Source organism: Nannobrachium achirus, assembly GCF_963921795.1.
Source record: "Nannobrachium achirus genome assembly, chromosome: 2".
NCBI classification, from domain to species: Eukaryota; Metazoa; Chordata; class Actinopteri; order Myctophiformes; family Myctophidae; genus Nannobrachium; species Nannobrachium achirus.
In genome coordinates, this window is record NC_137811.1 from 53,991,021 (window position 1) to 54,007,995 (window position 16,975).

The window sequence follows — 16,975 nt, forward strand, 5'->3', positions numbered from 1 at the left end:
CCAGCCACAAGACATCTTGTGAAATAAACTGTCGTCAACCAATCATCAAGGACGATGATACACGAAAGACGAAGTTACCCTGATGAAGACCTTAACCGGTCGAAAAATGTTGGCATTATTATATTATAAAAATTGTTTTAACTTTACTTCCTCTCCAATTTTGAGAGCTTGGATCACATTTAATTTGTATTTTTGTAGAATTGGGTGTCGTTTGGCACAGAGGTTTGCAAGCTTAGTTCCGTAATCACACACAGACAGGTATATGGTAAACCCTACTGTTGGAAAATGGTATTTGAATATCGGTATCGACAGCGGTCAATACAACCATGGAAATAATCAGTTGTCGGCCAAAAGGACAATCAAGAAGGAGCACACCATTCAAAGTAATAGGGCGACTGAATAGAACATTTCGTCCATTGAAGTTCAAAGGAGAAGTGGCGCCCTGTTCTATTCGGATCCTCAAGCTCGAAATTGTGCTTACATACCAACTAGTTCTTGCCCGTTTGAACTTATGTGCTCTGAATTATGTGCAGTTTGGGTTATGGGGTGTGCACAGTATGAGATGTAGGAGTCTCAGAAGTAATGTTTGAGAACCCAGACGTATCAGTGATCAGTCATCTACAAATTCGGGCACCGTTTCGGAATGCGGCTGTTACCATGGCGGCAATGCATGTGCAGTACAGGCGGCGGTATCGGTGATGTCAGTTTGCGTGTATATCAGAAAGACATTGGACAGACAGACATTCGGTCGTTTATTAGTAGGACGTAAGAAAAAAGAAAAAGAAAAAGAAAACTCGACAGCGAACCAGCTGTAATTTTAAGCGGGAGCTGCATTAAAATGTCCTCATGTACAGTAGATGTAATCTTGGTACAGTCTCTGGATGGTAGCGATTGGGGTGTCTTCTCTCTCCTCATGTAGACGTAATCTTTGTAGTCTGTGGATGGTTCTCTCTTCTCCAGCTTGGTCTATTTGACCACAGCCACTACATGTTTCTGCTTCTCTGACACCACCGGAACACTTCCTGGTGCGCTGTGCTTGCGCACGTTCTTCTCCCTGGGAAATACAAATCACAAGAATCAGCATGAGTAACCCAGCTATAGTTGTCTAATAGTAAGAACAGGACTGGGCAATTAATAGAAAATACTGTATATCCGACATTTAGAACCAATAACCTACTTAATATTGCTTGTGTAGGTTCATTTAATAATCATCATTTTTCATAAGTTATTTCTATTTCTTTTATATCAATGAATCGACTGAAAAATACAGTTGAAATAACCGTGCTATTGATTTGAAGTAACCCGGTTTGAGTAACCCGGCTACAGTCTACTGCTAAGAATAGTTCATAGGGTGGACAGGAGAGTGAGAAAGAGAGATCAGAAAAGCAAATAGAGGATGGAGTGAGCGAAGGAGAGTGAGACAGAGGTTGTTGACCTTACACCTACGTCATTGACTACACTAACGTACCCTGAAAAAAAAAAAAAAAAAAAGATACATGCATAGTAAATCATTCACAGCGTCCAAGCACTGTCCCCACACACATAACAATAGTGATGTCAGTGTCTAAACAAACGCAACTGACTGACTGGCCCCGTTTGCCCTGCAGTTCAGTGATTCATAGGTCAATCAATTCACAATGGAAAACTGTAAATGAGTATGCAATATCTATCTGTATTCTGTAAACAAGGCAAAGGGGACAGTCGTGTCTATGATGCTTTCAACTTGACCAGTAAGTCTGCATGTAGAGACCAATGATAAGTTGGTCTGACTGATACATCAGCCATTATTTTACTTCTCTGCAATTATGCAGCACATAATTCCCAATTTCTATCCACTTTCAACCTGCCGTCCCTATTTTGGGCAAGTCGTTCTTGGCAAATGTTTTCAAAAATAGCTGATCTACAGGCTCATAATGTGATGCGTTGTGAGCCTGTACTTTGGGCTGTTTTTGAAAAGTTTTGAATAGGACTGCTTGAATAAAATGAGTCCTAGTGAAATGTCCACAAAATAGAAACGTAAACCAAATGAAACCTTTTCAAATTGATTAGAAAATGTTGCACTTTTTGACAAATATCGGTCAAAATAGGTAATCGGTGGTCTAGGACTCAAAATTGTGGCATCGGTCGGGCTCTAGTCAGATGATGGCAAGCAGCTGGATTTATCATGGAAAAAATTAGGCGTTCTCTTAACACTCTGGGACAAAGGCCAGGATAGGACTACCCTTAAATAAAAAGAAAACATACTTCCTGCGTCGTGCTTCCCTCAGTAAGGGTGCAATATAAAAAAAATATATATATACATTTAGGCCTAGAATTATTGAATGCTTTAACCCATTCAGGCCGGGTACACATTTTAGTGTATGGGAGGGGCTTACAGTACATGTACAGTATGTTGCAAAGTATTTGTTTTTGTAGGCTAAATTCTGATTTAGGCCTAACTAATAGGTTAGGCCTAAATGGGTTAACCAGTGAAAAATAGCAGATATACAAGCTCACAGCACGGCACCGAGTGCCGCGCTGTGAGCGCTGTGAGCTTGTAGATCTGCTATTTTTGAAAAAGTCATGAAAATGTGTGCAAATCTTTGAATATATGTATTTTCAAAGCGAACGTTTGCAACTCAAATTTTGCTTCTGGGGTGGTCCCTGGAACAAAATATTTTGAGATGGGGGTCCGTGGCCAAATAAATAACATTGTGGGGGTCCTTCACATGAAAAGGTTTGAGAACCACTGGCATAGTAGTCTCTCAAGAACAGACTAACTGAGCTCCAGTTGAGTGAAAAGGACCTTTTCTTTGACGATGGCTAGCCAGGTTGCTGACATAAAAACATGGGTTTTTCAAAAAACCTTGTTTTTCAACAGTTAAAGCATAAAATAATGATACACAATAATGTGTACCCGTTCTAAATGGGTTAAAAAGTTTCAGAAAATGTAATAGCATTTCCAAACTAAATAAATAAAAAGAGCCCTTACTTTCTGCGTCGGGCCTCCTTCATGACTCGCAGCTCCTTGGCCTGGTTGAAGACGGTCTTGGGCAGGTGACGGTGCTTTGCGATGCGTCGGATCTTAGGGTGGTGCTGGAACTTCTCCTTCAGCTTCTGGTTGTAGTTCACCGCTTCCCTCTCTCTGGGCGCCAGCTGCCATTAGAGGAGAAACATTGTTTCTCAAACCTTTTCATTTCAAGGACACCCAAGTTTGGCATGCATTAGGCCACGGACCGCCGTAACTCTGCGAGTATACAAATAGAACCAAATGGATCAGTACGGGTCCATTTGGTCCATTTTGTACACTCTCAAGAGTTACAGACCTGAAAGGGTCCATATGTTTCCTAAATTCCCCTGGAAACCCACCACTCTGGTCTCAGAACCGCACTTTGAGAACAACTGGTATAAATTGCAATATGAAGACAGGGACGGTATAAAATGGTGGGGGGGAGAAAATAAATAGTAGGAATGGAAGGGTGCAGACAGTTGATCGAACATAAAAAATAATGAAAATAATACCCAATGTACAAGATGACAACGCATCACATCATGATGCGTTATGGACTTATAGATCTGGCAATGTTCACTATTTTTGCACGACACTGTTGTGTGGCGAAATCAGTGCTTAGTGCTTGTTCGATTACTCGATTAACCCGGGAAAGTAATCAATAGAATAATTGCTAAGTAAATAATGGATAGCTGCAGCCCTAAGAAGACAGTGTATAGGGAGACAGTATTAGGCAGCAAGAGTGGCGAGGAGAGGAAAAGTGAAGTGGAGGAACAGGAAAGGAGGGGAGAACCAGCCAACAAACAAAGTGAATAAGCATTATAAATACACGGTAACGAAGAGAGAAAAGGTAAGGGCGGAGAAAAACTTGAAGAAAACGAGGTAGTGGCTGGCCAAGCAGTGCAATTATAATAGAGGCCAAGCCATGCGTTGGGTTTAATATACCACCGATATAGCCAAAATACCACTAGGTTTGTACCAACAGTTCTGCACGGTATTGATTCTTCAAATAGCTCGACTTTTACACTGCCTTTTATATTGCCCTTCTCACCAATTAGCTTCAAGCTATTTACTTCGGTTTCTACTACAGGAGACTGCATGGGCAAGATACTACCTTTTCTGGCAGGAGTAACTGCTAAACTGAGGAGGGACAGATTAAAAACTAAATACCCTTCCATCTGTTCGATCTCTAGCAATAAAATCTACATTGTGAGTCTATGGCTGCAGTCTATGGCTGGATGCAGATGCCTCATTTTGAATTATTTTCTGACATACAGCAATGCAGACATGGATATACTGTTATATAAAATATTTTGCATCGGAAATAAATGTAGTTCATATAAATTCAACACTGAGCTCAAGATCGGTGTCTTAGTCTTACATCTTCAAAGAAACATGAAAATGTGTAGAGCTGCAGCCCTAATGAAAGCATTGAAAGCGCAAATAGTTACATTTGTGCTTGCCGCTTCACCCATTACCGACAGTTCAAGTACGCTTTCTTGCTTTATGTCTGCTGGTTAGGTCATGAAATAAACGTTGGCCTGGATAACAGTAAGCAGTTAACTTCAGACTGACAACCTTAACATTCAAATCTGAATCAATGTCCGTTAAAAAAGCGAACACAACAGATCAACCATCTCTCTGCTGCCTCCATCTCTCTCTCATAAAAACCTCAGGCCCTCACAGACTCTCGAGCCTTAGCTGAGGTCCTTTAAGTGCACCCTTTCCTTGTGGGCTTTTATTCTAATTAAAAGCAATGATTTTTCTCAGATTCAATTTGTTTGAGAAGAGCTGATAGCTGCTGATCCTGTTGGAACACACCCTACTGTACCTCCACTTACACACCGGTCAGCGTGTTAAATGTTATTTACAATATATGACATTTTTTGGTAAGAGAGTCGGGAGATAGGAAGGAAGGGGAGCCGCTGGCGATACTTTCACACAATAAAACCTTCACCTTATTAGGAGCATCAAGCTTGTACTTAACTTTAAACCCAATCTGAGCATATTCAGTGGGGTCGTAAATGATTGTGTCTATGTTAACAGATCTGATGATAAGACACAAAATGAGAATACACCCAGGATTCTTCATTAGAAATCACAGGTATGTATCCAAACAGGACATTTTATTTCTAAGAAGAAGTAAAAAACCAAGTTGCGTCCTATATTTAAAATAGGCCATGATATTTAAACTAAAATGTAGTGTTCCCTACCTGTGCTGCACTAGATTGTACTGCTTAGCCTAAATACATTATCAAAACATTTCAACATCACATGCAAGAAAAGAAATTTAGCAGACATTGTGTGAATCTCCACCTTTGTCAGCTTAAGCCTTAATACTGTACATCTAATTCAGAGGTTCCCAACCATTTCTGGATCTAGGATGATCAAGTAGGGCGTTCATTTAAGAGGTTTCTGCCCGACAGCAAAGATGTGTAATATTAGGATATATGATCACACCGTTTTGCCAATTACTATAATGTCTCACTTGCCAATTATGGTCACATCCCACTGGCTGGGAATGGGTGGTCTAATTGACACAGCGGGGGGGCAAAGGGCAGAGTCATTTCCGATGCCTTCCCATTGTAAGGCATCAGAAACCAGCCACAAGCGGCAGCAGCTCGACAGCGAGCGAACTCAGAGCTGGTCCGGTTTGCGATGCGATGCCTCCTTCAGCGAGATCAGACAGAGACATAGGCTTGATTCAGCATTTCTCCATAATTAAAGACCCTTTCAGTACAACTTGATTGTTAATGCTTCATTATGTTCAGAGTGCCTGGGCTTTAAGTGATTGGCTGATTCAAACTGCTGATAGGAGCAGGGCTTGTCTGATCTGTTTAAGTGCAAAGCTTCCGAATAAATCTCCTCTCTTATACAGTGACAGTAAAACAAGTGCCAAAACTTGGCCAATTTTCCACCCCGGAGCTGCATTAAGGGAATAAGAAAGAGTGAATCCGATTGAGGATGAAAGATGGATCTTGGACAGAGCACAGGGAGATCCCATTGATCTCTGTTATTCATCCATAAATTGCGTTTTGGGCACGGGAGCCCTTCCCCAATATTTTAAAGAAGCTTATTAGACAGATGAGCAAAACACAACATTAGGTGCGTTTCTGCTGACACAGACCACATTGTCCGTAAAGCCATAGACACAGTGCTTAGAAGATAATAAAACTCAACTTGGGAATTTTTAAGTGAGACAGTTTTGCTACACAATCGAGTCTTTTTTTTTTGGAAATCATTTGTAGAAACACGGAACAAACGCTTGACTTTTTCCTTTGTACTTTCCATCTGCCACCGGAGCCGCTGCCGCTGTGCCAATTGGTACATTGTACTTATTGGGAGTGATTCTTCTCTAAGTCAGCATCCATCAAAGTGTTTGGCAGTGGCAGTGCTGGCGCTCCTGGCACCTGCACTACTCTCAGTGGGGGAAGAAGTACTCCCCTTGTTTTACTCTGCTACACACAGACAGAGACCTGCATTACAGTAGTTTAAGAAATACTGGCATCAAAATAGTGTCGCTGTCAGGCAGAAACCTCTTAGGTCCATATTTCAATTTTGGGGGGGTTTCCGTAAATTGACGCCCCACTTCAGGGGTCCTCAACCGGGGGTCCGGGACCCCTAGGGGGTTACTACAGAGTTACTACAAGGGGGCCGCCAAGTCTTTGTGTGATAGGATAATTCTTTTAAATTAACAACTTGAACCCTCGCATCCCTATTCCGAGGAGAACTTTAGCCAAGAATAGCAGATCTACAAGCTCTCAACGCCTTGCAGCGCGAGGCGTTGAGAGCTTGTAGATCAGCTATTTTCTGCAAATAGGTTTGGTGTAGAGGTAAAAAAGAGCAGAACCAAGTACATGCGTGAAAGGTCAAGTTTACAAAATATTGACGATTTAAGTGATTAAATGTCAGAAAATAACATGAATGCAAAATAGACTGATGACAGTGCTGTCAAACAAGTCTATGAATCTATCTATGAAATCGATGAAAATCTCTATCACACATTTTTCCAAATGTGTGATATTGTATAAATACTTCATCTCTCTCTCGGTCTCTGCTAAGGGTTCCTTGGCCTGAGAACGTTGAAGACCCCTGCCCTACTTGATCACACTACACTACAGCGTTGCACAAAAGCAGCAAAAGCAGCAGATCCACAAGCTGGAGCTTGTAAATCTGCTTCTTTTGAATTTGAATCCTGAAAAGTAACAGTTTTAGTTTCCACCAGACGGAGATATTAGTCCGTATATACTGTATTCTTCAAGTACCAAAGTAAATATACTCAAATGTTTTCAAAAAACATTATTTTCAAATAAAATAGGTAAAATAATTATAGTGGGGGTTAAGAAAAGGTACATTTGCCTCTGTCAGATGTAATGGAGTAGAAGTACTGAAAAGTGTTAATTCTCAAGTAAAGGCTGTGGATAAAGATATGAATGGCCAGATGGCCGTGGTTAGAAATGTCTGAATTAACAAGCTCCCCGTTGTGTCACTCATTTAAAATTAAATCATTTAAAGTGAAAGGCGGAGGATGGTAACTATTACTGAGTACATTTAGTCAAATAGATTTAGATAATTATCACTAAACATACATTAACAAATTAAGCCTTATTTTATAATAGGGTTTAACGTCACATGTTACACAGCGAAGAGTTGGGAGCTTCTAGACTGGCTAATACTAGTACTTTTACTAATCAGTACTGTTAAAGTACAAAAGTATTGGCACCAAAATGTACTTAAGTCAACAGGCCTTTTACTAGTAACAGAGTATTTCTACACTGTGTAGTATGGCTACTTTTAGTAAAGTAAAAAAGGAGTACTTTTTCCACCACTGAAAGAAAAGACCACAGCGTGAAAGTGATGGTAGAGGGCTGTACCGGCCCTAAAAATAGATCCAATGTGGTCAGCCAGGTGGACCTAGTCACTGGACCTAATCTTGGTGCGTTGTCGCCCCCTGTGTTGAGACAAGGTAAGGCCATAGCTGAAAGCCTAGAGGAGAGGCCGCCTAGGACAGTGGTTCTCAATCTTTTCAGGCTGCCACCCCTGAAATTAACTGGGGACCCCCCACCCTGACGTTGCGAGGCGTTGTGAGCATGTAGATCGCCTATTTTCACAATTTCTGCTTCTAATATTTGACAATTTGGCCAATGTATAATTTGTCATTTTAGAGCTATTAAAAAGTCCTTAAATTGTCACCAATTTTTGTTTGTTGGTTTGTTAACAATGTTGCACATTAACTCAATCTCTGCCAAAAAAAATACCCCTTTGTACCCCTTCCCTGCCATGCCCGAGGAACCCGAAGATTTAATAAGCTTTAATTAAAAAAAAAAAATTATCGAGGCGGAACTAAAATAGGCCGGAACTAATGCTCCGTGATCGGTTTCTACACGGACACATTATTGAGCGGACCAGTTAACATTGAGACCGTAAACCGGAAGCGGCTGTCCGTCCTCTATCCTCTATTCGTTGGCTTTCTGTGTAAACACGGCAGCTTACAGACGGAGAACTTATGGATCAATTGGAAAAAAATAAAAGGATTTGAGAAGCTGATGGAATACGCGAACACACGATGCATAGCAGTGTTCGATCACGCACGATGGGAACTGGATTAGCGGCCGCTTTAACAGGTAGGAGAAGCCAGCAGTGAAAGACATAGAAAAAACTTCGGGCTCCTCGGCCGTTAACTACGAATGAGTTAAGTTAATCATCTGGGGAGTGGGGACCCCCCCAAAATAATTTGGGGTCCCAACCCACAGGTTGAGAACCACTAGGAAACAGAATGTCCCAAGCTCGATTCCTGGCCCTGGCAATGTGTCGAGCATGACACTTAACCCATAACTGCAACTGGTCGCAGCATTGTGAGCTTAGTCGATCGGCTATTTTCAGCGAAAGCTTTCCCAACAATAACAGAAAATAGAGAATACACTAGCATAGAGGCCTAAGGACTCCAGTCAACCATATGGGGTTTAAAGGTAGCTCTCCACCAAACAGATTACTACAGATTGGCAGGGGAATGGAGTCGGGAGTGGTTAAGGCGAGACTCACCTTCCCCAGCTTCTCTGCGGCGTTGGCTTTCCACAGTCGAATGTTCATCTCATCAGAACCACTGAAGATGTACTTGTTGTCAGCTGACCACTTGACACAGATGACATGCTGCATGCGTTTGGTGTGATAAATCTCCCTGAGAACCACACAGGCAAAACAGTAAAACTAATTGATTTAACCGAGATATATGTATGTATGTATGTATGTATGTATGTATGTATATATATATATATATATATATATATATATATATATATATATATATATATATATATATATTCAGTCTCTGTCAGGCAGAAACCTTGTATCTCCAAGTTTCAAATTTGTAAATCTTTTCGCAAAGTAAAGCACTGCTTCATCATACAAGGCCATCGCACAAAAGTAGTGAAAACAGCTGATCTACAAGCACACAACGCCTCGCGGTGCGAGGCTTTGTGTGCTTGTAGATCGGCTGTTTTTTTAAAATGATAAATACAAAACAAATGGTTTTGGACATACAAGGTTTCCACCCGACAACGATGATGAAAAAATAACAACAATATAATGAAATAATGGAGTCGTCTTTTGATTCCACCACTGCTTACTGACCTGCTCTGCCCGCTGTCCTTGGCGAAGATGCGGACGGTCTTGTCAAAACTGGAGGAGACAAACTCCCTCCCTGTCGGGGAGTAGTCAACGTCTAACACGGCAGAGACGTGATCCATGTGCACCGTAACCGCTTTATCTAGATGCCTCATGTCGTATGTGTATAGACTGGTGAGAGGCAAGAAACACAGTCACGATTAGGGGTGAAACAGTTAATGGAGTCTGCAACACAATTTTATACAATGTAGTGGGGGGTTCCTGCTTCATCTCTCTCTCAGCTATGGGGTCCTTAGCCTGAAAAACATTGAAGACCCCTGTAATAAATAATCTATTATAATAGAATTATTGATTGCTGTGTAGCAGAAATGGACCTTGAAGTCAAATAACAAAACAATTAAATAGGATAGCAGGCAGACATCAGTCTAAATGACAGTATGCTCACTTGTTGTCTTCATTTGAACATGTGAAGTAAAAAGCTTCCATCGGGTTCCAGCACAACGTGTTGCTCCTCATACTCATAATAACCTGTGGTAGGGGAGGGGGGGAAAGAAAAAAGATCATTTACACTTCAGTTTTCCCCTAAAACGATGTCTAACCAGGGCATGGAAAGCCCCAGGGACTAGAACAACATGTACATGTGCACCTCTTCACTGTAATGGTAGCACTATTTAATAAATGTTATGTCTGAGGCAGCCGTCTGGAACCCAGATCCAGGGTTTCTGCAGGTTTAGACAAGCTAGATTTTAAAGGATATCTCTGGCCAATGAGCCTTATCCTTAATACATGATATGCCCTATATAACATCAACAATTTGAGTAAAAGATTAAGTTCTAGATTAAGTGTTTTAAATTAGTTATTTTAGTTTATCCTTTTAAGACTTTTTAATTGCACTTGTCTCTGTCAGGTGGTCCAAAAACTGTTACTTTTGAATTTGAAAAGAATCAAAAGTAGCAGATCAATAAGCTCAAAACACATTGTGAGCTTGTAGATCTGCTAAATTGATGCTTTTGTGTGAAGCTGTAGTATAATGAAGTAGGGCGATAATTTACTAAATAACTCAAAAAATTCAAATATGGAGATAAGAGGTTTCTGCCCGACAGCAACGATGACATAATAGGGACGCTAGAGTTGTATTTTACCTTTTTAAGTGGGGCAGATTCTCTCATGTCGTACAGCACTATACTTCTGTCTGAAGCACAGCTGGCAAGAAGCTCCGTCTGTGGAAACACAATCATGATTAATAAACTTTATTACACAATTCTGTGGAAAGACAATCACTGTTACTTAACTTAACATAATACATCTCTGGCATTATCAGGAATAAGTGTTAAAAGAAGATGCAAAGTTGGTATCGAAATTCAGTTTCAAGTAGGAACCGAATCCAAATTGCCAGCTACCCATAAGAATGAAGGAATTGAGATGCGCACCCCTAGTCTTCACTTCCCCAAGAGTAAAAAAGAATTAAGGGCAGTTATTTCCATTTGTAATATCCAACACCTTCTCAAACAAACCCTTCTACAGCTGGAGGGTATCAGGTCTAACGATGACAATTATCGATTTAATCATTAATCAATGACTTGATACATCTTGTCGATCGGTCATGGTTTGATACACACAATTTACTTTTCCTAGTATCCTCCTTTTCCTATGATAACAGTTGAAAGCAGCAGTGGTTGAAACATTTGTGGATAATAGCATTTTTGAGCTGCTAATAATATTGTCACTGACGCTCCGAAATCTCGCATTTCCATATTCAAACTTTTTGTGTTTTTTTTTTTTTTTTGTAAATTAACTCATACAGTGCCAGGCGACTTTTAGAGCAACTTTCTCACTATGGGCTTCCCTGCCAAGCGACTTTGGGCGACTTTTACTTAGAAAAAAAAAAAAAAAAGTTTTAAATCTTTTTGGACCCCATTAAATCTAGTAAACATGATTTCAATCGCGATTTTGTATGTTCCACCCCCATACAACCCCATCTTTATACAGGGCAGCCATCTTTGTTTACATAACATGTAAACAAAGATGGTGCATGATCTGTGCATGGGTGTGCATGATCTGTGCACTACAAATTACATGGAAGTCTATGGAGAGGGCTGGCACTAATGCCACTCGAGGGCATTTTTAATTGGCAGTAAAGTTAACACACTACGTAATCACACTACAGTGTCAGACAAAAGCATCACAAGTACCAGTAGTCCAGGCAAACTAGCGTTTTACGAGAAAGTAATTGTAACAGAATTTTTTTCTTCACAGACCTTTTCTATAAGGTCTCCAGAACAACATACTAAAAGTCCTAATAAATCCTAGTTGCGGAAATATGTTTAATTGGCACCAATCCAAGAAATCCACCCAGGAGGAAAATACCCAGAAAAATATTTTTTTTTCTGGGTATTTAAGGAGGATCTGAGGGGTCTAACTAGGGGTTTGTCATGATGCTGAATCCATTGCAGGCATTTGTTTTGCACAAAAAACATTCCGTGGGCTAGAAATGGCCTCAGAAAACAATACACGTATGGGTGAGTATTCATGTTAGTCGGAGGCCTTAGGGTTTTTTTTCTCGTGCTAATCAGTCTAAAAGTGCAAAATTTTGCACAGATGTAGCTCAGGGCATGCTCTAATGATTTAGCTAGGGCGCCCGAGTCGGCGACCTTCGGGGTCACCACAGCAGCCACAAAACTCTGACTCAACACTTTTCATCACTAAAGTCGATGGGAGCCCAACTTGATCTGGCCGCTGTGGCGACCCCGAATGTCGCAGACTCGGGCGCCCTAGCTAAATCATTAGAGCATGCCCTGAGCTACATCTGTGCAAAATTTTGCTAACATGAATACTCACCAATACGTGTATTGTTTTCTGAGGCCATTTCTAGCCCACGGAATGTTTTTTGTGCAAAACAAATGCCTGCAATGGATTCGGCATCATGACAAACCCCTAGTTAGACCCCTCAGATCCTCCTTAAATACCCAGAAAAAAAAAGATTCTGGGTATTTTCCTCCTGGGTGGATTTCTTGGATTGGTGCCAATTAAACATATTTCCGCAACTAGGATTTATTAGGACTTTTAGTATGTTGTTCTGGAGACCTTATAGAAAAGGTCTGTGAAGAAAAGAATTCTGTTACAATTACTTTCTGTTTTGGGTCCAAAATGAGCTAGTTTGCCTGAACTACAGAGCCACAATCCCAAAATGTTGGCTGTTTTATCATTTGAATCCTGAAAAAAACTGTTTTGGAAATGTTTGAGACGATATGCAGGATTTTGTTTGCAATAACGAATGGCCGGGAAATCAGGACCGTAGAATGTTCAATAATGAATTGATGAAATAGATTAATTTAACCGAGCCAATTCTTTAACAATGGATTAAATCGACACAACAATTAATTGTTGACAATTGACTTCCATAGCTTGGTCCACTCTGCGTAGAGCGGAGGGAGGTCTCACCTCTACGGGGTTGAAGCGCACGGAGCTGAAGCTGTCCACGCCCCAGGAGAAGGAGCGCACTGGACTGCTCCTCTGCTCGTCCCAGATGTCCACCTGCTGGCCACACGTCACAAACACGCCGTCGTTCTGGTGATGGTCCAACCCTGTGAACACCGTCTGGGATGATGGAGACAACGGCATTAGGGATGGGACGATAAGCGATATTATCGTCTATCGTGATTAAAGATTTTAAAAAACCCACTCAAGATAATCGTATCGTAGAGTTTTAATTTATCGTGAAACCATCCTCCGTCATGCACTGGGATCAATTCACCTTTTATTTGCCGAGCTGCATATCTGTTACAATTTAAACCCTCTATAATTGGTCAAACGGACCTGGAAATAACATACTTGATACAGTGACCAAATTTCTTTGCCGAAAAATAGCCGATCTACAAGCTCACAACAACAAGATCTTGTAGATCTGCAATTTTTTGGCAAATGTTTCGCCTCAGGATTATGGATGTTGGGGATATTTTGATTATCGCAGTAATATCGTAAATCGCAATTTTTACGGTCACAATAATCGTGACATGAGATTTTCATATCGTCCCATCACTACTGTGATGCTGGAGACACAACGGCATACATACATCAGCAACGCTCACACATTAGTATGACATCGTTTCAGGAGTCATAGTTTCCCAGGATTGTTGCTGTAATTATTAAAATATCAACAATCTTTGGCTTTCTGACTATATGATATCGCTACTGTTTAAGCCCTTTAAAACATCCATTACATTAATGCTTGTCGTCATGTCAATAAAAATAAAAATAAATGACAGGTCTAATATCTCTGTGCTTATTTCTGGTTATTTGGTATTTACAACAGATAATGTCCAAAAAAAGGAAATGGGGCATGACATTTCCTATTGCTACTTATGTATTTGCCCTAGTAGTCCTATTTAGAGCAATAGATGCATTTCATAAGCTGCTAAATGAGCCAAACATATATCTAAAAGCGCTTTATGATTGCCTGCAAATTTCAAGAATACTGTCATAAAGTGTGATAAACCATTTTTGACATTCATGGTCAATTTAAATTTCATTTTTTGTTTGCCTTTTACGCTTTGGCGATTAAGCAAAATAATTGTAATTATCTTACTTATAAATAAGGAAACCTCTGTCTTCAAAACATGTCTGTTTTGCCCAGTTCTCATCAGTGGCTGGAGCAATTCATCTGAATTTGCACAGTGACACTGGCCAAAATGTTAGCTATTATCCTGAAATAATGTTCACGACTGGCTATGATGAGCTGTGGAAACAATACAGTAACGTCAGCTATACAGTACCTTTCCAAGAATAGTGTTGAGGGGCTCCTCTTCCTCCCCATAGCCCGGTTTCTCCATTTTCCATTGTTTGATGGTTCTGTCATCACCAACCTATCACACACACACGCACACACACACACACACACACACACGCGCGCGCGCACGCGCACACGCACACGCACACACACACAGTTACTGTTACCCACTGCCAAACTGCTAGTAGGTTAAGTTTAGAAACCTGAGAATTACAGATCTCATGAAAGACCTCAGTTGTTGTTACAAATGGAAAAAGAAAGTTACCGTAAAGAAGGAAGTGCCACAGAATCGGACAACCATTCCCCGAACAAAGCCCTCATGGGCCTGGATCGTGCGGACACATTCACGTTTGGTTAGATCCCACAATCTCACCTGAGGAACAGATTAGAGAAACACTTAATTGGATAGCATATCACCATCAACGCTGTTATTAATGAAACAAAGTCATGTCATATATGCTAATATGCTGTGGTTATATATTGACCGTATTGCAATATGTCTATTTACTAGTAGTCTATCTCTAACAAAGACTTGATAACTATGGCGATCTATTGATATACGGGGGTAGGGCTGTTACGATCATGACATTATACTTGACGAGTAACTGTCTTACAAATAATAGCGATTAACAATTTAATTCTCTCTTTGCCATTGAAATTGAGACATACATCAAAACAACGCTTATCTTTGACTTTTCAGGCTTTGTAAACAAAGTTTGCACAGCTCAAAGAATATTCACAGAAATGACAAAAAATGACTGGTACCAATAATCTAAATAAATATTATGGACATGGACAAAATAGGTCATACATTCAATTCAATAATTGTACATTTTCAAACATTACAAAAAAAAATAATGGAAATGAATTTAATTCTGACGATTATTTCAAATAATTGTGATTATTTCAAGCTGCGATCAGGGCATCAGGCAATCAAGTAATAACTGTGAAAAGTCCTTTAACATGGCCTCAATATAGCTCAATAATACCTCTCCATCACAAGCACCAGACAGCAGAGTGGACAGACTTGTGGAGTGTTTGGCCATGCAGTTGATTCCATCTCTGTGTCCGTCCAGGGAAGCCAGGAATGGCTTTGCAAACACTCTTTCCAGCTTGGTGGCATTCAGAGCCCTGGTGTATTCCCTTGGAACCTCAAATGGGTTGAGGACTGGGTCATAGTTTCTGGGTACTGAAAGCAGTCAATAGTCAACTGCTTTGAATATTTTCTTCTCCTTGTTGTAATATCCGTTCTATGTGTTCAATTAGCTGACAGCAACTCACAGAGTGTTTATAACATTTAAGTTGTATTTGCTTCCTGTTTTAGACAAGACAACTGGGAAACTTTAAAGTCTCAGGTTCGATGTTTCGAGCTGTCAAATGAGCAAACTTATCCCCCCAACATTTCTTATGTACATGATGTAGATAAGGCCTAATATTTCTACAATTGCTACGAAACCTGTGGGCAGCCAGTCATAATGGGCATAAACAATAAGTTGAAGGGATCATTTAGGTCTAATAATGAGGTAATATGCAAGTTCAAAGTATACTTTACATAATTTCCGACCATTTCCCAAAGCATACATTTATTCTTATTTTTAACATTTTCGTGAAAGATTAATCATACAAATAAATAGAAACTGTAATAATATTTCGATTTTAGGTGCCCATCTCTGTAGTACCTTTGCTAACGAATAGCTAGTAGATCAAGATCACTCACCTCGCTGGATGTCATATTTAGTCTCTCGGACAAAGTCGTCCGGGTTTCGCGAGAGAACTTTAACTTTCATTTCGTGATCGTAGAAACAATGAAGGAGGAAAGGGTCTTAAATTTATAGAACAAAGTATTTAAATGTTTCACTGCATAGTTCACAACTGGCCCATGTGTTGATGTGTGAGAAAAAATAACGTCACGTGATACACTACTGTTGCATTGTGGGACACGGACGGCGCAGGAGCGGAGTCAATTCCCTTCATGGCTTGTTGTTCCGGTTGAACTCTGAAGCGGATACGGAAACGGTAAGTACGTGTATGTGTGCGTGCAAAACACCGGATCCAATGGAGACAATAGGGCAGGCTCTAGACCGGATATGAACATTGAGTAGTAAATAGAAACTAGGCTTTCCACAAGCATCATATCAAAGGACAGGTCAGACGCGTCATGTAACTTGGTCCAGCAGCTGGCAGTTTCGTCAACATTTGTCAGGCACTGTTGTTCTACAATATGCATTTAAACTAAATCGTTACCAAGAAATGTCTTCACCAATGTGTTTTTAAAGGTAAATATGTACAAACAGTTTGAAATGTGAGGGGTCAAACTAGGTTTTTTTTTTATTGATTGATTGAAGGCTTTATTAGAAGTTTGCATAGGAAAATGTACAGATTCATGACGGTACAGTTCACTGGTACAAGGTCTACTAAAAGGAGATCCATGAAAAGACTAAGCTTATTTCAACAGGAAACCATTAAAGTATCTCATATAACATTGAATGACAGACAAATAGAACACAGTACTATGCAGTAGATATGTAAAGAAAAAAAGAAAACAGTAGGTCTATACAATCAGTAAGTACAGTATA

At 40.3% G+C, this 16,975-nt stretch overlaps 2 protein-coding genes across 2 annotated transcripts in view; both read right to left on the minus strand.

The window, feature by feature from the left end:
* Window positions 1-16,975, minus strand: part of fzd6 (frizzled class receptor 6) — a 129,354-nt gene that overhangs the window by 71,058 nt on the left and 41,321 nt on the right. The window lies entirely within an intron of this gene.
* On the minus strand, window positions 740-16,283 carry dcaf13 (ddb1 and cul4 associated factor 13). Its single transcript, XM_080748119.1, has 11 exons — window positions 16,117-16,283; window positions 15,389-15,588; window positions 14,665-14,772; window positions 14,386-14,475; window positions 13,055-13,210; window positions 10,756-10,833; window positions 10,059-10,141; window positions 9,620-9,784; window positions 9,032-9,167; window positions 2,972-3,135; window positions 740-1,054 (listed from the first exon to the last, which is right to left on the minus strand). The coding sequence occupies exons 1-11, from the start codon at window positions 16,184-16,186 to the stop codon at window positions 967-969; spliced, it is 1,338 nt and encodes a 445-aa protein (XP_080604245.1). The 5' UTR covers window positions 16,187-16,283; the 3' UTR covers window positions 740-966.

Excerpts from the sequence above, each read along its gene's own strand:
- dcaf13 (XM_080748119.1), bottom strand. The coding sequence starts at position 16,186 with ATGAAAGTTAAAGTTCTCTCGCGAAACCCGGACGACTTTGTCCGAGAG. Across the intron at positions 15,589-16,116 it reads TAAATATGACATCCAGCGAG|TACCCAGAAACTATGACCCA; the intron begins GTGAGTGATCTT and ends GACTGCTTTCAG. Across the intron at positions 10,142-10,755 it reads AATCTGCCCCACTTAAAAAG|GTTATTATGAGTATGAGGAG; the intron begins GTAAAATACAAC and ends CCCCTACCACAG.